The sequence below is a fragment of the Ceratotherium simum genome, chromosome 5 (assembly GCF_057802395.1).
Source record: "Ceratotherium simum simum isolate JZ-2026a chromosome 5, ASM5780239v1, whole genome shotgun sequence".
Taxonomy (NCBI): Eukaryota; Metazoa; Chordata; class Mammalia; order Perissodactyla; family Rhinocerotidae; genus Ceratotherium; species Ceratotherium simum.
Genome location: NC_141904.1, coordinates 85,266,907 through 85,292,844, shown reverse-complemented (window position 1 = coordinate 85,292,844; position 25,938 = coordinate 85,266,907). Strand labels below are relative to the sequence as shown.

Sequence of the window (25,938 nt, the reverse complement as noted above, 5' to 3'; positions counted from 1 at the left end):
ATTGATCATGATATGAAAACAGCAGACACATTGCAGTGCCCTGTCAGAAGGTGATTGGAAGGTGTTGGGCCCTGTGTTTGCCTAAATAAGAGGAAGAAGGCTTCTGTTTTACATGTCAGCCGTCCAAAGGAAAATACACTGGTGTACCTTTCGTTGGTGGTTCCAGGCCAAACTAGAAGTGTTTTAGCCTGTGCTTTAAGCAGTTGTACCTTGAGAATGTCTATAAATAAAATACGGCCACTTGGTTATTGCTGTGGGGAGCAGACACCTCCAGGTATGCAGGTGCAATGCTGTATTTTCTCATGTTTCTCTCTTTATTTTTATTTATTTATTTATTTAATTTTATTTTTTTGTGAGAAAGATGAGCCCTGAGCTAACATCCATGCTAATCCTCCTCTTTTTTTTGCTGAGGAAGACCAGCTCTGAGCTAACATCTATTGCCAATCCTCCTCCTTTTTTTGCCCCCCAAAGCCCCAGGAGATAGTTGTATGTCATAGTTGCACATCACATCCTTCTAGTTGCTGTATGTGGGACGCGGCCTCAGCATGGCCGGAGAAGCGGTGTGTTGGTGCATGCCCAGGATCCAAACCCGGGCCGCCAGTAGCGGAGCGCGCGCACTTAACCACTAAGCCACGGGGCCAGCCCTCTCTCTTTCTTTTTAAAACTTGTTTTACTGGGAAAACGGGGGAAGAGAGAGGAGGAAGAATCAGTTATTTTGACGCAGTATAAATTGGCATTACTGCAAGGAGGATCATAATTTTCTTCTTGGCAGCCTCTACCACAGGGCTGTTAGCACAGATATCCAGTAACAGCAATCCTTGAATAATCAGAGTGTCAGAGAACACTGATAGCCATTCAAAAGTAACAGGATTATACCTACTTTTACAGGTGAAGTGGTTAGATTCCTTAACCCTTTAATAAGTACCCTCACCTAGAAGCAGAGACAACCAGGAATTGCAGATCTTTTCATTCTTATTGAACAGAAAAGCCAGATTGCTTCTAGGTAGGGGACAGCTTGCCTCAATGTTCTCCCCAAACAAAGAAACGTACAACTTTTGTAACTTTAGGGTCTCGCTGTTATTGTTGCTATTGTTAATTCAGACCATCAGGAAAATGAGCTAAACAATATTCTTCATGTTCATTGTTCTGATAAAAATGTCTCTCCCTAGCTCTCTCTCTTTTTTTTTTTCACTCTGGGAGGTACAGCTCTCTCTCTCTCCACATCCTTTCACTATGAAAAACCAAAGAAAAACAACCGTAAACCCAGCACAAAGAACACTGTGTAAATAATATTTACCACCATGTATTATATAAAATATGAAATTCTGTCTTGAGATTGCAAATGAAAGTGGCAGCCTATGGTTGGATAGGAATGAGGAGCAAAAGAGAAGAGAGGAATTATCCAGAACCCCAGAATTTTAGGGCTGACTCAGATACCATAGAGATGGAAGAGAGAAGAATGTTGTTTATTGAAGTGGGATGTATGGTGGATAAGAGAGAAGAGATGAGGCTTGGGGAAATACGTAAGTAAACGTACATTTTGTGTGAAGTCAACAGAGTAAATCTCCTCTAGTATTAGATCCCTGTTTTTAATGCAGTCTTCGGGATATGCTTTTGTTTCATTTAAATAATGGATAAGTTGGGGCCGGCCCTGTGGCGTAGTGGTTAAGTGCGCGCACTCCCCTGCTGGTGGCCTGGGTTTGGATCCCAGGCGCACATGGACGCACCGCTTGTCAGGCCGTGCTGTGGCGGCCTCCCATATAAAGTGGAGGAAGATGGGCACGGATGTTAGCCCAGGGCCAGTCTTCCTCAGCAAAAAGAGGGAGAATGGCATGGATGTTAGCTCAGGGCCGATCTTCCTCAAACATACAAAAAAATAAATAAAAATAAATAATGGATAAGTAGTTATTGTGACTTTTGAATATCTGACAGCTTTTAGGGTAAGAATGCTGAATTTAACTGAGCATACATTATGATCATATTTTTAAAGTTGAAAAAAAAAGATGTGTGTGGATTCCTTCACAGATCCACAGCCGTCTTAAATTACTTTTCCCTCCTCTGGATGAACAGATGCTGTATGTGGCAGTGGCATTTCTGGACTCTCCTTTCAGAAATCCGCATACAGTCTGATTAAACAGAAGGAAACTGCTGACTGGCAGTAAGACGACCTTTGTTCCTGCTTCTTTTTTATAGTTGTTGTTGCTGTTTGAGGTTCTTTGGGGATTGGAGGGGCAGGGCAGTCTTATTGTCTGGACAGACCTTGCTCCTCCTCATGGAATACCGAGAAACTCCATCATCTTTAGGAAGAATGTACTTTGTACTTATTGGAACACTACAATAGCCATTGTCTCACTGGGTCCTTGACAGCCACATGTGAGGGGCAAGTGGGGTTTTATCATTTTACCCTTTTGCAGGTAAGGAAATTGAGGCTGGGTGAGGTAGAATTCCTTGATCAAGATCACACGGCTAAGTGAGGGTCAGAACTGGACTAGGAACCTGGCTTTTCTGACTCCGTATCTAGTGCTCTTTTTTACTGGAAAGCCAGTATGAGATTGCGGAGAGCTCGTCATGGTTAGGGCTCATCCTTGCTCTCAGCTTGCTGCTCTACCTTCCTTCTCCTCTGCTGTCCCACTCCTGGCGTCACCCGCAGATGGCCGTGTTCCCCTACAGCCTTTCCTCCTTGGCTTAGTCCGTAATTTCTAAACCCTCTTTTCTCTTTCTCCAGGGTCTGAATCCCTCACCAGGGCTGTGGTTTGTTCTTACCGGGGCCACCGTATTTGTTGGCGTTTCTCTGGGAGGCTGGAATATGTCTGATCTTCTAAGCCTTGTTAGAAACCTGGTTCTTCTGCAGAGCTCACCAAGCTGTCAACATGCTCTGCCTTCTGACTCCCCTAGACTTGATCCAAACCTCAGGGCATCTAACCCTGCTGGCTTTCTCCATTCCCAGCTTAGATTCTAGAGTTCCTCCCCATTTGTTCTTTCAACAAATCTTTATTGATCACCCACCAGGTGCCAGGCATTGTGTTAGATGCTGGGGAAACAACGATAAGGAAAACTGGGAGGGAGGTGGACATTAATCAGAGGAGCACACACGTGACATTACAACTGCCTGAAGGGAGGTTCATGCGCTGTGAGAGTCGCTAAACATTCACCGTCACCAGCCTCAACTAGACACACACTCTGTGGAAATCCTACTCTGCTCCTCCAGTAAATGCTGTCTCATTTCCAGGAGCCTTCACACACCACACATCCCTACCCGCGTGGGGATAAATAGGGAATCCTGGTTTGTATATTTCTGGTCTTAATACAGTCGAGTATTGGCAGTTTATAAATTTCTAGTCCTGTTCCAGGTACGGAGCATCCATAGTTTAAGAAGAACAGACTGAGAATGAGGGGGTTCATTTGCCCCTTCTGTGTAAATCAAGACAGGAATTGTGTCAATTCAAGTGGTCAGGCTCACAGTCTAGCTTCCCAGTGGGAAGGAAGTTGAGCTGTTCTTAGGTTGGCTCACATCGCCCCCTAGTCCTGCCCAGGAGTAACTCACTGGGATGCACTTGTACTCTGGTGTGGAAGGCTTGGGGTTCCCTTAGCCAGGTGCTCTACTAAACTCAGTTCAAAATCCCCAGTGCAGTAGTCCTGAACCTCAAGGGGAGGGGAGCGTGTCAGAATTACACGGGGAGCTATTTCCAAACCATAGTGCTAAGTATAGTTGTTTCCTGGGTATAAATTCAAAGTACATCTTTCTGGGCCCCACTCTGCTCCACCCCAGATTTACTCAGTCAACCTCCAGTTATGGGTCCTGGGCATCCATGGCTTTCAGGGCCTCCTGGGTGATTCTAATGCATGGCCAGGGTTGAAAACTGCTTTTCTAGTGGATGGATTTCTGGTGGCCCTATGACTATAATGTCCTCACAAGTAGGAGCATCAATAAATAACAACCAAAGGATGATTGACAAGGCAGTGTTTGCAAATCTATCCTTGGAAAAATGAAACTGTTTACATTGTGAAAATAAGTTGATGATATTGACCATGATTTGATTTAATTGAATATTTTCAACAAAAAACATTTAATTCTATTTTGTACTAGTAAAATATAGTTGACTTGGTGAAAAAAGAAAATCTGAACCATCTGCCTTGCTTCATGAAACTGTCTCCCCTCATCGGGGTTTTTAGGTCAATAATTAATCCAGGAGACTTGAAATGTCTACTCCTATAGGCATGGGGGCATATACAAAGAAAATTAAGACACGGATCTAACTTCAAAGAGATCACAGTGTGGCGAGGAAGATGAATTTGTTTAACATTTTTAAGGTACAGTTCTTACAGGTATGTGTTAATCTTAACATTGCAAATGATCTATTTTTCATACCTAGTTTTTATTCTGTTGCTTTTTGCAAATCTAATGTAAAACTCACCCTTTGCAAGTTAACAATCATTGTGGACTTTAAAAACTCGTCTTATTTTTAGTTAAAAGTAAGACCTTGGCTATAGTGGAAAATCACGGCTTCAGATCCCAGATTTACCACTCTGTGTGTGAGTTTGGACAAGCTACTTTGCCTGCTATTTGTTTCTCATCTATAAAATGGTGATAGTACCTCGTAGCATTGTTGTGAAGATTTAAAAAGAAATAAGATCTGTGAGAGAACCTAGCACTATGCCATGTGCCATGCCCAATACGTAGAAAGTGTCATTTGTCCTTCTATCTCTCCACCAGTAGGGAAAAAATAACATTTGAAGACAGTGGGAAATTGACCTCTTGAGCTGTACCAGCTATTGATTATATGGCTAAGGAGAAAAAATACTAATAATGGTTTATTTAGATCAGTTTCTTGACAGTGGCATTATTGGCATTTTGGTCCAGGTAATTCCTTGTGGGAGGCTGTCCTGTGCATTATAGCATCCTTGGCCTCCATCCACTAGATGCCAGTGGTAGCCCCAGGTTGTGACACCCAGGCATTGCCAAATGTCCCCTGGGTTGGGGGAAGCAAGATCGTCCTGGTTGAGAGCCATTGGATTAGACCCTTTCCCCTCTCTTCTGGGTGGTGAATCCTATCCCTCTGCTTCTTAAAAGCATTTAAAAGTTTTTACTCTAGGTCAGAGAAGTGCAAAGTAAAACCACAGTGAGGCTGCTCCATACCTACCAGAGTAGTGGGAATGGAAAAGTGTGGGCAAGGATGTGGAGCAACCTGAAATCCCATACTCTGCTGGCAGGAGTATAAACTGGTACAATTGCTTTGTAGTTTTTATTTGGCAATATCTACTTAAGCTGAACATATGTTCACTCTATGACCTAACATATCTACTCCTAAGTGTGTATGCAACAGAAATGCAGTCAATATGTCACCAAAGACGGGTACTGAATATTTGTAGCAGGACTGTTTGTAATATCCCCCAAATAGAAACAACCCAAATGCCCATCAGCAGGAGAATGAAGGGAGTGTTATCTATTAGAGCAATGGAATCCTACACAGCATTGAAAATGAATGATATTTTTTTTTCCATCTGCACATAAGAATAACACCACCCATAAACATAATGTTGAATGAAAGAATCCAGTCACACAAGAGTACATACCATATGATTCTCTCTATATAAAGTGGTCAAACTAATTAACACTCTTAAAGGTTAGGATAGTAGTTACCCTAGGGGGATAGTTATTGGAAGGGGGCACAAGGGGAGGAGGTATTGAAATTCTCTCTGTTAAAAAAACAAGTGTGGTGTCTGTTTTCTGGACTAGATCCTAACTGGTTGAAAGGGTGATTCTGGAGGTAGAAAAATGCTGCATAATTAATGAAATACTGTGAAGGCAAATTGAACTGTTATTTGAAGATTGGGGCAAACAATGGACTATCAGTGTTCTTAGCCCTTCAAATGTTAAATATTTGGGACTTTTCCTTCATTGGATTTCTTTTCCTATTTTTACCATGGAAGTAAGTTCTAGCCAACCCTGGCAGGAATATGTCTGTGGATAATTATAATTTTTGAGAATGTGAATATCAGAATAATATTTTATTTGTGAAAGTTCTTTGAATGAAATTTACTGAACCTAAATTGTTTGTAGTAATGAAGACCACTAAAATAATCATTTTGTTTGTAAGGAAACATTTGTTTCAAGCATATAAGGTACTAGTTGTAAAACTAGCAAGTTATAGTGTTTTGCAAGAGATTTCTCCTTTCTTGGGAATGCTAAATGATTAAATTCTCTTCTCCAGTACAGACTTATTTAAAACATCAGTCCTAGTCTGCACTTTTAAATACTATTTATATTTTACATTCGTGTTAATAAAGCAGATTTCCTATTCAGTCATTTGATATCAATTGAATTGGTTTTGTTAGTATTTTATTATAGTTTTTGCAAAGTTTAGTGAGAGTGGAACTGTTAAAAGATATTTACTGTGACTTTTAAAATTAAATAAAATAAGAGGCTTACTGGGTTTGAAATCAGATGAGAGTGGCCCAAATGAGACAGGTTGCTGTCTCAAAATTGTCTTTGCAATTTAAAATTCATCCCTAGAGGGTGCTGTTGTATTAAAAGTTTAAATCTTTGATTTGAAGAACCATTTTAAGTTTTTTAAAAAGTACATATATTTGTATTAACATCCCACTATATTAAGTAAATGATCTAGTAATACTTAATAGAAGTTGAGAGTGTTTTAACTTTAAAAATGGTACTGTTTTACAAACAATAAAAGTCAAGACATATGGCTTAATGGTATTTGCTTTCATGAAACATTTGACAAAATACTGTATGTCTTTCATTGTCATTTCGGTGTGAGCAACTCCATGTTAGAGAAATAAGCAATGATTTATGATATATTTAGAAATTCTTTCCTTGAAAGAAAACATAGTAACATAGGGGACTTTATAGATATTTAGGTTCACATCATTGATACTTGATGTATTTGAAAATTGTTTTGTTTTGGTGTCTTCTTTAATTCAACAGCTATGTTGTTGAAGACCTACTGTGTGCAAAGCAGTTTTTATAAGCTGGTAGTGGAGAGATACATAAATTATCTCACAGACTGCCTTGTTTTAGAATTAAGTGGAGCATAAACCTAAAATACAGTGGAATAAAGAGATTAATCCTAGCTAATGGGCTTCTTGGAGAAGGTGGGGTTTTTATCTAGCCTTTAAGGAGCCACAGAACTTTGCATTCTGAACAATATTTAAAAGAAAAGAAAGTTTGGTTTCTTCGGTCTTCTTTCTTACCACTCAATGCTAGGTTTTCATTTAAACTCTTTTCTGTGCTTTCCTTCTCACAACCTTGTCTTAGTAATTAAGATAATTAGATATAACAGTGAAAGTGCCCTGACGAGTGAAGTGTTGAACAAACATCATCATCATCATCGTTATTATTGTGACTATTCATATCTTATTGAAGAATGTACCCATAATTGCAGTGAATTCTAGAGATACTCTTAAACATGACATTTTTACACATCTAACTTCTTGTTTAACTGATACCTTAGATTAAGGTACAGTCAAACTTATTTTCTTCCCTTGGTAAGGTCTATTTTGATTATTATTCACATATCAGGTTATTTCTAAAGTAATTTCTAAAATTATAAGTGATTTCTAAAATAATAAATGTGTGATAAGGAGGAAAAAAAACTGTTAAAATGAAAGCATAAATATCTAGGTTACTTAGACTCCTGGGAAGAAGAGAGCAGTTGAATCTGGTGGGGGAACCAAATAGCCCAGTAGGGTTATTTATATTTCCCGGTGTCTTTGAGGAGATTATTGTTAGACTTAGCATTAAAATATCCCCTTCTGTGTGAGTGCTCTAATGAAAGCATTTTATTTTTTAAAAAGTGTCTGGAGAGTGATTTTGATCATTTGGCTTTTATTAAGCAGCTCACAGTTTTGCTGGTTCTATTCTAGACTGGTAGACAACTCTCCAGCAAATAGAAGAATTTAACCCAGTAATTAGCCGGGGTTGCTTTTACCTTTGTTTTGCCATCATTATGCTGAGATGCTACCATAATGAACATTTCTGGAGCACTTACTGTATGCTGTGGGGAGCTTTATACCAAGAACTGAAGCTTAGTTTCCCTTTTCTCCAGAAGCTTATGTTCTAGTTTGGGGAATTGATACTAATACATGAAATAATTACTAAAGAAGACAAGAAGCTTATGCATATATGTCTATGTGCTCTGCAAGTTTAAAGTACAGAGAGTTTCTCCCTGTGGACTGTTCTTTTTTTCTTCCAGTTTTATCAAGATGTAATTGACATACATCACTGTATTGTAGGCTGTTCCTTAGACAGATGCCTCGTCATGAACATCTTTGAATCTTACAAAGACCTAAACAAATGTTTGGAATTTTATCATCTTTAGTTGTTAAATCTAAATGAAAAGGACAGATCACGGTGTTTCCAAATAAGATGTATATGTGATCCATTGCTTATGCCTGACCAGGGCATATTTTCTCATCATGCGCCTGCTTTTTAAAACATGAGGAACTTCCTTCTCCCTTACCTTGCTTATATAAGGAATATGCTCTTTGTAGGTAAATTAGAAATACAGAAAAATGTCAAAAATGCCCATCCCTCAAAGATAGGCATTGTTAACATTTTGATGTGCTTTGTCTTTTAAATACATGTGTATACTTTTTTCTATTTATGTGTATATATTCATAAATATATAAGCAAAATTGGTGTGTGGTGTACATACTACTTGTATATCCTATTTTTATTTACTTGTTTTCACTTAAACATATGTAGTACTATTATCATATAGTACAGAGTATAGCACTTCCTCCTGTCAGTGTATATTTTTGAAGGAATTATAATGGCTGCATAATGTTGTTAAAAACAAAATTCAGCCAAATAAATTTGAAGATCTAATTGGCTTTATTAAATGATTCGTGAATTGGGCAGCATCCCATCCAGCAATTAGAAGGGTGCTTAGAGGAGTTGTACAAAATGGAAGGTTTTTATAGGTATAAGGGTGGGGTAAGGAGGTTATTAGTGAAAGAAAAGAAAGGATTGTTTCAGGCCAGGTCATCTTCTTTTGGGGAAGGGAAGGCAGGGGTCTTAACCATGCAGATGACCTCACTACTGCTAATCGGGAAAGTTCAGGTGGCTGTTCCAAGGTCATGTTTCTGGGAGAGGTTGAAACTGTAGTTAAGTCTTGGTTTGCTGTCGTGGGGCAAATGACTCCATTTGGGGCCTGTTATTTCTTTTTTAACCATATTCTGTCATTGATATATCACAGTTTTAATGCATTCCCTTATTTTTTGGACTTTTAGGTTTTCAATTTTTCATTATTATAAATAGAAGAATGATAAGCATCTTTATGTAACTCTTTGACCAAACCTTATTATTTTCTTTTTTTGTTTTTGTTTTTGTTTTTGTGAGGAAGATCAGCCCTGAGCTAACATGCATGCTAATCCTCCTCTTTTTGCTGAGGAAGACCGGCTCTGACCTAACATCTATTGCCAGTCCTCTCTCTCTTTTTTTCTATTGCCAATCCTCCTCCTTTTTTTTTCCCCCAAAGCCCCAGTAGATAGTTGCATGTCGTAGTTGCACATCCTTCTAGTTGCTGTATGTGGGACACGGCCTCAGCATGGCCAGAGAAGCGGTGCCTCAGTGCACGCCTAGGATCCGAACCCCGTCCGCCAGTAGTGGAGCGTGCGCGCTTAACCGCTACGCCACGGGGCCGGCCCTATTATTTTCTTAAGACAGAGTTCTAGAGGTAGTGTGCAGTGTGAGGAGAAGGATATGAACATTTTCCAGACTACAAATAGCTTGATGTGTGTGCCAGACTGCTTTGTAGAAAGGCATTATCTGCTTACACTTGCACAGCGGAGAAACCCAATTCCAACGGCATCTCGCCTCACCAGCATTAAATAAGATTGAAAATGTCTTTTCTTTTTGTTAATTTGGCAGATGGAGAATCACTAAATTTTTTAAAATTTGTTTTTAAAAATTTTTAATGATGTTGAATAGATTTTTAAAAATGTATTGGCCGTTTCTCGTGTGCTTTGCTCATTTAAAAAATATTTAGAGGGGCCAGCCTGGTGGCGCAGGCGGTTAAGTGCGCACATTCCGCTGCGGCGGCCCGGGGTTCGCCGGTTCGGATCCCGGGTGCGCACCGACGCACCGCTTGTTAGGCCATGCTGTGGCGGCGTCCCATATAAAGTAGAGGAAGATGGGCATGGATGTTAGCCCAGGGCCGGTCTTCCTCAGCAAAAAAGAGGAGGATTGGCATTGGATGTTAGCTCAGGGCTGGTCCTCCTCACAAAAAAAAAAAAAAAAAAAAAATATTTAGATTGTGTTTTTCTATTTTTAAATGTTCTTTATGTACCAAGAACATTTATCCTTCATCCACCATAATATATGTTACAGATAGATTCTTCTGTTTTGTGTTTTGCCTCTCTACTTGGTTTTGGTGTTTTCAGATGTACAAAAACATAAAATCTGTATATTCAGCCAATTCCTTCAGCATTTTCCTTTGTGACTTCTTTCTTTAAGGGTTTTTTTCTTTCAGGCTTAGATGTTTCCCTATTCCAAATTAGATAGTCTGAACAGAGAGTATTTAAAGTTTTTACAATAAAAACTTTATGATGGTATCTGTTCAGTGCTACTTAATCTGTACCAGTTCTACCACAAAAATGTTCTTTGCTTTATGTTATAAATATATGATTGCTCAAATTTCTTCATCCTTAAAAAAACAAACAAAAAAAAACTTCCTACCTGATTTTTTGTGGATAGAATTTAGAACCATCTTTCCAATTTCCTTAAAGACAATCCTGTTGGTACTTTAATTATGACTATATTAGCCTATGAATAAACATAAAAAGCATTGACATTTTCCAGTATTTGGGTTTTTTAAATGAATGTGTTGATTGTAACCTGAAGCTCGATCAGAATCTAGATGAGTGTTCCTCAAATGTGAGGACTTCTGGTCACCAAAAGCTGTTGACAGGATCCAGTTTGAGAAATGTCAAGTTAGATAATGCAGTGTGTGCTGGGAGGGGGGAGGGGGGAGTTGAGAATCTGCCTTTGAGATGTTTTATTCTTGCTGATTTTATTCAACAAGTGTTTATTGATGGCCTACCATGTGCCAGGCTTATGCCAGACTGACCTTGCAAAGGTGAAGAAGGCATAGCCCTTGCTCCTTTTTTTTTTTGGTGAGGAAGATTGGTCCTGAGCTAACACCTGTTGCCAATCTTCCTCTTTTGGCTTGAGGAAGATTGTTGCTGAGCTAACATCTGTGCCAATCTTGCTCTATTTTTGTGTGTGGGACGCTGCCACACCATGGCTTGATGAGTGGTGTAGGGTCCGCGCCTGGGGTCTGAACCCACAAATCTTGAGCCATGCTGCTGAAGCAGAGCACGTGAACTTAACCACTATGCCACTGGGCCGGCCCCAGCCCTTGCTCTTAAAACCTAGACTTGGTTAGGATAGAAGCATGTACTCGCGAAAATGATAGCACAGAGCAGGGAATGAGATGGAAGGACGAGGGTTCCACAGGACAGGAGAGGCATATGCCACGTACTGAGGGAAGAATGGGTGTTTGCTGGGTACACAGGCTGGAAAAGTCTTTCACCAAGAGAGAACATATGCACTGAGAAGTGAAATAATGTAGTTTTTAAAAGAAACTGTAGGTAGTTCAGTGTGCTTGCAGCATACAGAGAAAGATGTGAGGAGCTGGGATGGAACAGGCCAGGTTCCCAAGGGCGTTTACCCTACTGCAGAGTCCGGCCGTTGTAGCTGGCCATCCTCCAGCACAGGGCTTCTCAGACTGTCTGGATGGAAGATTTAAGAGACATAAATTACTCTGTCAAATTGCTATAAAAGTTTCTAAATGTTCACTCTTGGTTTCTGTATCTGTCTCTTGTGGATAGTAACAAGCAGTTCTTGAACCCCTCCATGGACCACACTTCAGTTGCACCACACTAGCATCCCAGATCAGTGGGAAAGATGTGGCTAGGGGCCGGGGATTTTATGACAGATCATTCTAAACAAAAGTCAAGGTATACCTGTGGGACTGTGTGCACACAGATGACTGCCATTCAGAGGCTGAGAACCACATTGTAAGTGATACTGCGTTATTAAAGGGAAGTTACTAAATATTTTGCTCATATTTTTACACCTGTATTGTTTGAATTTGGTTAAATCACTATATTAAAATAACAAAAAAAAAATGAAACTATCCGTCTTAACTAAGTATATAAAATGAAGTGCGTTAAGGCCGGTAATTTTTTCCCTCCCAGATGAAAGTAATGATTCTCAACCGTGGCTGCATGTTAGAACCACCTGTGACTCTTTAAAGTGATACTGATGCTGGGCCTCACTTCAGATTATTTTGGGATGCAGCCTCAGCATCAGGATTTTTAGAAGCTCCACATTGATTCTAATGTGCAGCCAACTTTGTCCCATGTGGGATATGCTAATGACTCGTAACGTTTTCTGATTGAGAACTTATGTCAAAGAACGTAGCACAATAATTGTTCTCCAAAACTCAGTTGAATTTAAATCTATACCTAAAGATATTAAGATTGTTTTAAGTGCAATAATCTTATGTATACTAGATTCTATAGAATTTTCTTCTGACCCTGCCCACCAAATACCATTACGTGTTTTAATTTATAATTGATGGAATACATAGTTTTCAGTACCTAGAATATGTATTCTAGCATTAATAAATATCTTTATAAATTAAAGCTTGTGAAATCTTGATTTTTCTGTTGCCTACTTCACCTGCTACTACCCCTATTACTACTATTGTAGCAGTGATGGCAACAGGATTGGGTGTTGTATTAATCTCCAAATAAGATTTGATTAGAACAGCTTGCCATGAACGTGCCTATTGACCAAAATGCAACTATTGCTGAATTTTTAATATATAATCCCTTGAAGTTATTTATTCAACTCTTATTTTAGAGTATTAAAATTTCAGGTCTTGTTCTACTATATAGCACACTCCATGATATTTTCTAAATCCCTAAATACCATACAATAATATCAATATAGAAACACTTCCTATGGTGAATTATTAGTCTATTTATGGTGCCAGAAGCTAGCTGTGATCTGCGAAGATAAAACTATTTTTTTCCCATATTTTGCTAGTGTGTTCTTCATGTGCTGAAGACTGAATATTCAGTGGTTCACTCATTCAGTAAACAACACCTACTTGTGCTAGATGTCGGAGATGCAAAGTTTAAGCCTCACATCCTTCCCATGAGGAGCAACATGGCAGCATGCTCCTAGCCTCTGATACACAGATGGAACAGCTTTCATATGGGCAAAATGAAAGTAATTTTATCCCCCCCATCATTTCAAGTAGGCTTTCAGTTTTGGACATACCAGTCGTACTTGCTTAAACCTCTCTCACTGCGTCTTTCTCTTTCTCTTCCCCTGCTTGTTTTTTAGGTTATATTAGGGGAAAAACACTGTAAAAGTAGTTGTACCAATTATTTTGGGGGCCCTGGGCCAGTCGTGTAATCCCTCTGAGCCTCAGTTTCCGCTGCTGTATTATATAACCATCCGCCCTGTCCGTGTGAGTTGTTACGAGGATTATGAGAGAGTTATATGGGGGATTACCATCAAAATTTTAAATTTACAGTTAAAGAATAAATGGACATTATAAAACAATTTTAAAAAGAAACCTTACAAATGTGTGATATAGGTACCACAGCAAAACACTTTGGGTTTCTGAAACCCAAACGTGATGATACACCAGAGTTAAATTCCATGGAAGTTTGCTTCCTTGATGGATTTTTTACTTTTTACTAGCTCCTGAAAAAGAAACTTCCCGGGTTTTCTTTTTCCTCCTACGGTTTTGCAGTGGCAGGGCTGCTTCCTGGCGAGAGCAGCTCTGCCACGGCCCCTCTGTACAGACTCTCCACCTCCTCTTTCTCTGTCTTTCAAACACTTAATACATTTAGAGACTGATCTTGTGCAGAAAATATCCCTGACATTTGAAGAGCTCCAGGGATGCAGTGAGCATGCTCCGTGCCCCTCCCGCTGGGAAGAGGAAGCTCGTTTACATAGGAGTCATACCAAGCATAGCCAGCATGTCAGCGCAGTTAACTTGCAGCGGGCTGTGAGGAAAGCGAGCGTGGCTTTGTCCTAGGAGATGTGCTTCGTGTTTTTCTTTTTTACTCCTTTTATATTTTGAAGAAAGACTTGTAAAGACTTCTGAAACAATTTTTAAATGCTCAATTGAGGATACAAAACGTATACCGTCTACAAATAAGCCCTTGAAGGGTTTTGTGCGAGTTCGATTTTTGTGCGTGTGTTCTTTTTTTTACTTTTACATACTTTGTTTTGATCATCTGAGGCCGGGCCTCCGTCTTTGTGAAGTTTGAGAAAAGAGCCAGGAGCTTCTCAGCAGTAATTGGTTTTTGAAACGTACTCTTCTGGGGCGAACGCAAAGAGCTGGTTTTCTGTGCTAGCCCAATAAATGCTATTTATGAAGATGGACCTGTTGAACTACCAGTACTTGGACAAGATGAACAACAATATCGGCATTCTGTGCTATGAAGGTAGAGGTTCCGTTCTAGAAATTGCTATTCTATTGCTTTTGTGAAGGCCACTCCTTCTTTAGGGTTCTGAATGCCTTCTGTGCATTTTGTTCTTTCTTGGGACTTTAGGGTGCTTTGGAAGGCGAGCGGTTATGATGTACTGTTTTCAATACAAAGTTGGTTGTTTGGATCGGAGCCTTCAGGGTTATGGTGGAGAGGGCTGGGGGGTGGGGAGGCGGAGAAATAGAAACTTAAAAGTTTGCTTTATGCTTGCAACATACTAACTCTTCAAATTTTTAACTCTTTAAAATGTATTTTTTTAAAATTTCTGTTGGTGTTCTCATTAGAGGAAGAACTTCTAGGACCCAAGTAAAAGTTGTGTGTCGTTTTTTGTTTTTGCTTTGATACTTGTTTTAAACATACACCATCTACATATTCGTGTTGTAGTCCAACAGTGCTTTGGATTTCCTGTAGAGGGGAACATCAAGTTATAGTGAATTTTTGTTTTGGGGAGTGATTGTCCCAAACAATAAAGAATTTTTCTATTCAGTTTGGAGGACTGGAAGGGCATCCGTGTCACAGAGCACAGACTGGCTCTTTGTCTGATTTCCCATTTCCTGTACAGCTCTGAGAGAGTTCTGACATTGAGGGATGTTCCCTCCACACTCTGGTCCCTTGTGGAAGTGATTGCACAACACACCAGCCAGAAAGCTAGATTAAAGAAAAAAAAAAAACTCTGAATTCTTATTGTTTGTTACCTCCTACTAAACCATGAGGTGTTTCCCCACTGCGTTGTAGTATTTCAAGCTGTCTCTGTTAGTAGTAAGAAGAGAAAAAGCGATTTCTTAATCTGTTGGAACATTATCTACGTGCGATTTGAAAAAGTGGTAATGGCCTGGGTTTAAGTGGCGGGAGAGGCATCTCTAGGGGAATTCAGCTTGGCAGGAGGAGTGTTTTTTGTTGTAACCACATACAAATCGAGGCGACATCTCCTTTCTGATTCAGCAGGAGCAGTTTCCATGTTTTCTCCTACAGTGAACTGAACAAGAAAACATTGAAGAAACTTGGGAGGGTGAGCTGACCCACTTGTAATTTTCATGTAAAAATTTCAGGCCTGTTGCCTAATCAGTTGAAAACTTACCCTTCAAGGATAAAAAATATCTCATTCACGTGTTTTTTTTTTTAATTTATTTTTTTAACTCTGTGGATACGATCTCATACTTAAGGTTTAAAAAAAGGTTTTTTGTTTTTTCTTTACCCTTAGTTCTTCCTCTAATGAGAATTTTGGTGAATTGCTTTCTTTGAATCTGCTGCTTTAAGTATCATCTTACTTCTGAAGTCCCTCATTTAAAAGGCAGACTTTTTCAGAACCTTCTAAGCAGCAAGTGACTGGGCTTGTTGCCTGTGAAATTAACATATTGCAGTTAGTTTTTTAGACTTTTTTTTTCAGTGAACAAGAAATTAAAAACTCTTAAGGCAATTTCTGTTGACTTGTCTTTGTCACCGAGTAATATGATATTTTCAAAAACAAAACAAAACATAACGATCAGCCTAAGAGAGGAATAGAGGGCTTGCTAGGAAATTGATACCACATTAATTTTTTATGTCGCCAGTTGGTGGTGGTGAGGAAAAGCTTATGGAAACCTTGCCCAGGTTGATTTTTTGTTGTGTAGTATGTAACACACATGAGACTAGTCTTCTGGCTTCCTTCCTTATTTGGGAGGAAGAAACTTTGATTTTGAAAGTTGAGTAGATATGTGGGATGATTTGCCATAGTCTGTTTGGTTTAAACATCTGCTGCTATTTTCCTTATTATGAAAGTTAACATTACTTTAACACCAAAATAAATACACAGGAAATGAAGAAAAGCACAGCAAAATTTGAGTGGTGTTTATAGTGGATTGTTTATGTCCCAGTGGTTTTCTCAGTGTAAACACTGCACACATCTGCTCTGAACTCAAAAGGGTGTTTTGAAGATGGGCATAAATCTTAGACGGGATTTTTTTTTTTTTTGTAAGAAAAGTTGGAACAATTATTGTTCCTTTAAATCCAGCACTTTGAAAATATTCATATTAAACATAGCAGCGCACTGGCATTCCTGGGAAGGTATTTGGAAAATGGAATGTACAGTTGGTGGGCAGCATTTAATTCCACTTAGGGCACAGGCAAGTTTCACGTCTCTTCACATTAATTTTCTCAATTTTTAGTTTTAAAAATTAAGATGTTGATGGTTAGTTATTCTCTAGGTTAGTTATACCGTATTCCTTAGTTTTATTGACACAGCTCTACTCTGCAAAATAAACCATGTTCTGCACCATCTTTATTCAACCTCTCTAGCAACTTATACACAAATAGGTCTTTTTAAACCAATTATCTTGTAGCATATAAGGTTTTCCTAAAATCCCACATTTAGCGTGGCCTCTAAATGGCTTAGATATGGACTCTGCTTGGTGACTTCTCTCTGGCACTTCTACTGTAGTAGTTTACAAGTGTAAATGAAAAGAAAATAAAGGAAAAAAAAATAACCACAAATAGTAGGTTTGGGGTGGGGGCCCATCGGGATAGGAGAAGAAGATTGGCAAAGGGCAGGAAGAGTCTAAGTCTGGCTAACTTCTGGAAACTGACTAATTACCTTCAATGGTGATGAGCAAATTAGCAGAACTCTGCTTGTGTTAGTGTGTCTGTTAAAAAATCTCATGGTTTATTACTACAATCCTCAACGGTTAACCAGTTCACTACTGAATGTTCAAATCATACCCACTTGAATTCAGGTTTTGCCTCTGTCTCCATGAAAAGGTCATAGGCCATCCTCAGCCTTCATTTTTTCCCTCTAAACCCTGAGAATACTCCACTAGTAGACTGAAAGCCTCCTGAAGGCGGGGCATTGTCTTGGTCACTGCTGTGTCTCTGCGTCCTGGCACGGTGTCTGATTTGGCTCTCAGGAAGTGGCTGACTCAAAAAAATTAATGAACTCTCTCCAATGGCATAGTTGCTACTGTGTAATTTAGCACTTAATTATATATGATCTTGTATTCTCTAATTATTGCAAAGCTATGCAGGGCCTTAGAAATATCTAATATATTTGCCTTGTTTTTGCCAAGGAAACTGAGGCCCAGAGAGGTAAACTGTCTGTTCAAGTTTCTTCAGAAAGTTTGTAGCAGAATTGAATTGAGGTGAGAAGCCAGTGGTTTGGACTATTCTGTGATTCTTCAATACCATACTGCCTCTCCAAAACTATTTTATGTCTTGTCTCCTTAGTTATTGGCTCTGAGATGTTAGAGACCACACCCTGTCCCAGGGACCCTCACAGCCCCCACACAGGACGCCGTCTTGGATGACAGTGCACAGTCCAGTCTGTCCTCGGTGCCTCGTTGCTCTGAAGCCAGTTGCTGGTCTAGATTCCCAGGCTGTTGTTCAGGAAAGACGATAATGAGAACTCCAGGTGACCGGGCTTGTGGGAATTTGTTCTCCTTGCTGCTCTGGCACTTAGGTTTGCTTTACTTTTTCTGATTGTGCAGAGAAGGCCCTGTGTAATGCCAGTTCACAAAGAGTGTTTCCCCAAGGGAGCAGGGAGCTGGTGAGACCATTGACTTTTCTCAAGATGGCTGACAGTTGTATTTACATAATTACTTGGTGCTGAAAACTTAGGTCCTAATAAATGTGCTCATAGTTGGCTGTGGCTTTAAGCTGCTGTTAGTGATACTTTAATTATGGGTTAAGAGCCATTAGTGTGTAATTTGGTGGAAGATTTCTCCCCTTTTAATAGTGCGATTTATATTGGAAGAAAGTAAGAATAAATTGCATGTTGTGATCATCTGAAACCTTAAGAGTATTCTAAGTTTCTCAAATTTTAAAGCTGTTCCGTTGTTTTAGAACATAATTATCATTTGTTTCATCACAGGCTACATTGAAATTAATTTTCTGGAATTGAAAGGAAAATGCGCACAACAAGAGTTGTTGAGTTGAGTGAGTCTCTGCTAGGGATGTGCGCGGGGCTGGGGGCCGGGTTTCTTTTGTTTTCTCCCAGTCTAACTACCAGCAGTTTAATGGAGTCCTGGTTTCATTGTTCTTTGTCTAATGACCTCAGAGCCATCAGGAAAACTTAGGAGTGTTGGGTACAATTAAGGTGAAAAGGCCACAGAGCAGATCCATTTTGTGCCAGCCTCTGGTCCCCAGCCCTGCAAAGCTGGGATCACCAGCTCTGGATCCAGGGGTGTGTTCTGAGGTAGAACATCTGCAACTATTTTGCTGTGGAAATTCGTTTTACTTTAGCTTTTTATTTGTAGGAGAGGGTGGAGAGGGAAGAGAGAGAGAGGGAGAGGGAGGGAAAAGGAGGGGGGAGGGGAAAGTGAGGGGGAGACGGGGAGGGGAGAGGAAGGGGGAGGGGAGAGGGCGTGAGTGTGGGAGAGAGGGAGAGAGACTGGGAGGAGTCTGATTAATGAAATATGCCAGGTGAGCCCCAGAGCTCTCCTGTGAGAGACCTGGCCGGTTTGTATTTCTGCTAATCACAGTTTGTGAAGCCAAGGTGTGATTATACCCTCCTTCCTTCCAGCTCCCCACCCTTGTTTCCCTACCCTCTTCTGGAAGGATTATTTTGCTTGGCTGTTTATCTCTTGGAGCCTGCACGTGGCTTTGTTTTGGAAGGCAAGTTTCTCTTCCTTCTTTCCTCCTTCCCTTCCCTGTTGTCTGCCTGGCTTTCTATTCCTAGGGTGCCTCCATTGGTTGCTATGAAGGTTTTTTTTTTTTAACAAGATGCCATAAGGTACAAAACTTCCCCCTCGGCCTGTGAGAAGATTCAAAACCTCTCAATATAGTTTGGTTCTGCTTGATTGTGAGGATGTTGCAAAAAACTGGGTTTTGTCATGAAGAACTTGGATCCCGATTTACCGCTTCTGCATGTGGGCGAATATATGAAACCAGTCTTACAAGGGGTTGTTTCTGGCTGTATCTGTTTTGTCTCTATGTATCTCAGCATCTGTTCAGTGACTGTTGATATGTAGTGGTCTCTGTGTATTCATATTGAGCTCACTGGAACTATTCTCTAGTCTTGCTCAGCAATATCAGTTTGCCCTACAAAATAGAGTCCTTCTCCCTCTTTTATTTTTTAATGAACTCATATATCCGCCCTTCCCCTGCCCCCCAAAAAAACCTTTCAATCATGGACACTTAATTTTAAAAGCAGAGTCTGAAATCATTTTACTTTCTCAATTTATTCTCTCTCTCTCCACCTTCCTGAATGTTACATGTTCTGCTAAGTTCCAAGGAGTTATTTTCATTAGTTTGCTTTGTTATCTTGCCTTTTTTTCTTTTCTGTTTTTTTTTGTTTCCTTAGAATTCTGTAGATTGTTTTAAATTCAGGGTATTATATACAGGATATGTTTTAATCCTAACAATGTGCATCACTACTAGTTGAAAGAATGTTTATTTACCCTAAAATGAAATAGAAAATCTATTCTTAGGGGTTCTCTTTAATTTCTTGCTATTTATATGATCTTTCTGAACTCTTAACATTTCACCCATTTGTTTGCAAAGAAGTCTGTAAACATAACAAACTGAAATATATTTAGTAAGTGATCAGAGAAAACTCAGTACTGTTCTTTTGTCACCCGATATCCATCCTCTTAAACATTTGTGGAATGCCTACACTCTGCTAAGGAATGTGTTAGGTCTTGGGGTCGGAGTTTGTCTGTCTCTCTCTCTGTCTCTTTCTCAACCCTTTCGTAATGAAATATATAGTATACACATAAAAGTGCATAAAATATATGCATAGTTTATAGTTAAAAAATAAACATTTTTGGGGCTGGCCCGTGGCTTAGCGGTTAAGTGTGCGCGCTCCGCTGCTGGCGGCCCGGGTTCGGATCTCGCTCCACCTTCGGTGTGCACCGACGTACCGCTTCTCCGGCCATGCTGAGGCCGCGTCCCACATACAGCAACTAGAAGGATGTGCAGCTATGACATACAACTATCTACTGGGGCTTTGGGGGGAAAAATAAATTAATTAATTAAAAAAAATAAACAATTTTGTACTCATCACGAAGTCAAGAAATAGTAAATTGCCTCCTTCAAGTATTCTCTCCCAATCAACATTCCTCCAGCCCCAAGAGGTCATCACAAGGGTGACTTGCTTTTCTTTATACCTTTACCACCTATGTGTGTAATTCTAAACAAATTAGCTTAGTTTTGTCTGGAATTTTTTTTGACCCCTATATAACTGAAATTATCCTGTAAATCTTCTTTTGTGTCTTGTTTATAAGGTCTTCTAAAAGAGTAGACAAATCCCAAGAGGTTGTCTTTTCCATATGAAGCCTGCTTATCTGCGAGTGTGGGGGATTGTCTGTCGGATATATGTGGATATCCCAGCCTTCCTTCTCACTCACCTGTTGCTCCACTGTTTGTTAAATAGAACTGGTGACGCCTTGGTCTGAACTTTTTTTCAGTCGGTATTTTGTTCACAGTCATCACCACCTGTTAAAGCTGGTGGTGTACATCATCCATGCTGTAATGGAAAATCGTGTGTTAGAAAAATTCTGTGTAGTTTTGGAGAGTGCAAAGTGGGGGACATTTCTGGAGATACATAGCTTAATTAGGATCTGAACAGTGACTTAGTTCTGCATTAATAAGCAATTTGCTTAAAGGCTGAGACTTGTTACAAGTCAACTTGGTTGCAGTGCCAGGTTTCTTTGGATGTTAATCCAGGGACTTTTAGATACACAGAAAAAGCTTAAATTGTTGCAGTATTCAAACAATACTCTAGATTGTATAGAGATGCTGTTAGAGAGCAACAAAGATCTGAAACAATAGTCTGCGTTATGCACCATCTAAAATTATGAATGAAAAAGAATGATCCGTATGTGTTGCCCTTGATTTTTATTTTATTTCTGTTTTGCATGAAAATAGTTGCCTGTTAATTCTTCTTGGCTAATGATTTGATTTTAATAGAGTGAATTCCAGAATTTAATGGTTTGATGCAGATGCGCTCTGCCAAGCAATTTAGCAAAGTTGTTTACACTACCCCAAATCCAGCTGGACAGAGCCTATGCTTCTTCCCTGATCACAGATGAGGGAGTGATGAGTGCAAATTTCTGGACATTTTCCCCCCTTTGAAAACAAGCACATCTTCCATTATGTGGCAGCACTATTAAAGTGACAAGGGATTAATTTAAAATTTTATTTTCATGTCAGCAGCTTTTTCCTGTACCCATTTTCTCCCATTCTTACTATGTGTGTCCTTTTAAACTATTGTTTTTCTGATGAGCAACTGATAAACTATTGGCTGACCCTACCAAGAACCGTTGTTTTATTTCCCTGCTGGAAAGCTATGACCTCTTTGCCAAGGCTTAAAATCACCCATGAGAGTGATTTGGGTAGCTTTTTAAAAGGAATATGTAATAGCAGCTGTACCAGGCTTTAAGTTCTACTGAGTAGAGGGTAAAAGTGATGGGAGATCACACTAGTCACTCTAGGTATAAAAGAAGTAGAGTGAAGGAGAGTTCCAGAATCAACAGCAGACGTCAAGCACTGCTTTTGGTGTCCAATAATAAATACAACACATTCAAAAATATGTATATAATATAAACACACACATACATACTGTACTTGGTTCTATGTTTTGTCCAAGAAAGAGAATGAATGGGAGAAGGCCTTCTTATATTAGAGCTGGAAGAATCCTTATAGATCATTTAAAGAGAAAAGAGAGGAACCACCACATCTTGGCTTTCCCACCTGCAGACTCTTCTGAATTCCACTCCATCCATCCTTCCTTTCCTTAAGCTCAGTGAAAGGCTAAATCTTCTATTGGTGCTCACAAGTCCCAACCCTCTGGCCTCAGGGACTCATCAGTGATCTGTTTCTTCCCTGATTTCTCCTCCTCCCTTGGTCTTTCTCTTCATCATGTGCTTGTGCACAAAGTCTCTCCCAACTTTATTTATTTATTTATTTATTTTTGCAGAGGAAGATTGGCCCTGAGCTAACATCCGTTGCCAATCCTCTTTTTGCCTGAGGAAGATTCGTCCTAAGCTAACGTCTGTGCCAGTTCTCCTCTATTTTGTATGTGGGTCACCACCACAGCATGGCTGCCAACAAGTGGTGTAGGTCCACCTCCAGGAACTGAACCTGGGCTGCCGAAGAGGAGTACACTGACCTTAACCACTAGGCCATGGGGCTGGCCCCTCCCAACTTGAAAACAAAAACAAACCCATCCCTAAATCTTGTGTTCCCCTCCAGCTATTAGGCTTTCTTTTCCTTGCCATCCCTGTTATCGGAAGAAGAAGGTCAGTGTGTCACCTCTTCCCTTCTACCCATTCTCTCCTTGGTCTGCCATCATCTGATTTCTGCTCCCACAACTTCACTGAAATTGTTCTGGACAAGGTCACTAATGATATTCTAGTGGCAAGTTCAGTGGACATTTTTTAGTCCTTACCTTAGTTGATCTCTGTGCCATTCGGTGCTGACTCCTTCCAAATTCTTAAAATTCTTACATCCCTTAGCTCAAATACTTAATTGAGTACCCACTCGATTGGGAACGAGGTGCTGGTGAACAACAACAGCAGGGCTTTCTGGAGCTCCTGGTGTGGGTAAGAGAGCATGAAAGAGTGAGGCAGGCCATTAAAGACAACCTACAGTTGCAGGCTGAGAACAGATTGGAAGGGAATCAGGAGAGGACATAGAAATAGGAGAGGACGTGAACCTGTTGCAGTGGTTTAGGGAAGAGATAGTGGTAACCCAAACTGTGGTGATGGTTATGGAGAAGGAGAGCAGTGGCTAGATCTAAGAGATTTTCAGAGAGAAGGCTGGCAGGACCTGGTGCTGGATTGAAGCAGGGGATGAAGGAGAAGACAGAGAAGACACTGAGGGTGCCTTCCAGGTTTCCAACTTGTCCAAGTGGGTGGATGGTGCTGCCCTTTGCAGAGATAGGAAACACAGGAAGAAGACTGGGTTCTGGGGTGAGATCATGAGTTTAGTTTTGGATATGTTGAGTTTGAAGGATCTTTGAGATTTCATAGGAGAGATAAATATTAGATAGTTGGGTGTATGAGTCTAGAGCTCAGAGGAGAGGCTGCTGCTGAGATATTAGTTTGGGAGAGAATAAGTGAAGCTTTGGGGAAGAATGGTCGCCTAGGAACAAAGGATAGAATAAGAAATTGAAGAGAACTTTTTTTTTTTTTGTGGTGAGGAAGATTGGCCATGAGCTAACATCCATTGCCAATCTTCCTCTTTTTGCTGAGGAAGATTGGCCATGGGCTGACATCTGTGCCCATCTTCCTCTATTGTGTGTGGGGGACACCACCACAGCATGGCTTGATGAGTAGTGTAGGTCCGCACCCGGGATCTGAACCTGCAAACCTCGGGCCGCCAAAGTGGAATGTGCAAACTTAACCACTTTGCCACCAGGCCGGCCCCAGTTGAAGAGAACTTTTGAACAGGAACTTTTCTCTTAGGTCTCCATGAATTTTCTTCTTTATTACTAAAATAAACCCATAACTGACCCCTGCCTCTAATCTTATTCCCTTCTAGACCTTCATCCATAATGGTCCCAGAGTGCCATTCCCTTTTTACCTCCAGCCTTATCTCCACCATTCCCTCACCCACACCCTGTAGTCCAGAAATATCAAACTGCTTCCTTTGAATGAGCCATTGCCTCTTTCTGAAATCCCATCTGCTCTTTCTCTTGGCTCCTATTAGTCCCTCAAGTGTAGAGGCTTCTTCTGGAAAGTGACCCTCCTCACCCTTGACCTTCTTGGCGGGTTAGGTGTTATGTTTGTATTTTCCTGGCATGCTGTGCATGCTTCTGTCAGAGAATTTTTCTCACTGTGTTATATACTCATCTGTCTGCCTTACTATAAGCTGTGGGAGGGCTAGGACTTGGTCTTTCTTCTCTTTGTTTTTAGAAGTACCAGACACCACAGTGTCTGCTTGTGGATGTATCTACTCTAGAGTCTCTTCGTTAAAGATAAAGAAACATTGAAATTGTGTGATTAACCCAGAAACACTCAGTTAGTTGGTGACACAGGTGAGTTTGTTAACACTGAGAATGTTATTCTTAGAGGAAGGAAAGATAGCTGGGAAAAGGAGGGAAGAAAGAAAAGAAAACTCACTTAAGTCTCCGATTCTATAGGGAAACGTTTGAAGTGGGCTGGTTGTTGGAAATAACTGCCCTACTCCTCTTGTTTTCTGGTTACTTGACTTTGGGTGGTCTATTAAATGAACTGGTCATTTGTGGGGAAACATTAATACCTGGTATTAATGTAGCCGGGTGCTGTTTTATGTGCTGGGAATATAGCCGTTAACAGACAGACAGCAAGATGGCTGACTTTCTGGAGCTGACATTCTCAGCAGGGGAGACAGACAACAGGTATATAAAGAAGATAATTACAGACTATGAAAAGTGTTATTACTACATTAGTAATAATGTAGTTATTAGTTGATTTACTGTTTAGAATAGTTGTATTTATACTTAAAAGTGACCGCTTTTATTTTCAAACTTCAGAATATAGATTTGAGTGGATTATTTATTTCTTCCATGGTCTTGTGAAGAATTTAAAAGTATATTAAGAGGGGCTGGCCTGGTGGTGTAGTGGTTAAGTTCACGCACTCCACTTCGGCAGCCCGGGGCTCGTGGGTTTGGATCCCAGATGCGGACCTACACACCGTTCATCAAGCCATGCTGTGGCAGCGTCCCATGTGTAAAATGGAGGAAGATGGGCATAGATGTTAGCTCAGGGCCAATCTTCCTCACCAAAAAATAAATAAATAAAAGTATATTAAGAAAACTTTTATAAAATTTCCTTTGGAATCTCAGAAGTGTGGAATCTTTTACTTGTTTTATTTCTACAGTCAGAGAGGTAGACTGCTTCACTCCATTATACTTGTCTATTATATTGGGAACTAGCATTTATTATAGTATTATCAACCTGGAACAAAAAAAGGTCAAATGGTTCATTTGGGTTCTAATAGGAATAAAATATAATTAGAATAAAAAAAATTCAGTGAATTTTAAAAATGCTCAAGAAATCAATGGATTTGTTGTATGTTCCTCTTAAACCACTCTGGTCAGACCTTAAAAGATATTGCCCTGAATAGGATAGATCCTACAACACCCCAGGGCACCTTTTATCGTGAGCTCTTATTTTGTGAGAATAGAGGATTTGGTGAGAGCTAGATAAGATGTAAACCTTGGGCTTCATATGGATAATGCTGGGGTGTTCTACCTGTTCAATTTTCCTTGTTTTTCCTTTAATTTTATTGAGGCATAGTTAATTATGGTGAAATCTTCAGGGCATGGCTTTGTGAGTTTTTTCCCTATGTTTATACCTTTCGTAACCACCACCCAGATCAAGATATAGAACATTTCCATCACCCCAGAAAGTTCCTTCATTCTTTCTTCCTAGTCAATACACATCCCCCAGGGATAACCACTATTTTGACTTCTATAGTTATAGATTACTTTTGCCTGCTCTTGAGCTTCAC

The 25,938-nt window shown here is 40.0% G+C and overlaps 1 protein-coding gene across 14 annotated transcripts in view; it reads left to right on the top strand.

The window, feature by feature from the left end:
* VGLL4 (vestigial like family member 4) overlaps positions 1 to 25,938 on the top strand; it is a 165,286-nt gene that overhangs the window by 67,234 nt on the left and 72,114 nt on the right. Inside the window, exon 1 of one of the 14 annotated variants that reach the window (XM_087431506.1) lies at positions 14,000 to 14,493. The exons of 12 other annotated variants lie outside the window; for them this stretch is intronic. In XM_087431506.1, the coding sequence (XP_087287632.1) occupies positions 14,412 to 14,493 (82 nt within the window). In that variant the 5' untranslated portion in view covers positions 14,000 to 14,411. Of the gene's footprint in view, positions 1 to 13,999; positions 14,494 to 25,938 lie in introns of those variants that run through there. One more of the 14 variants, XM_004443164.3, reaches the window with a different exon arrangement.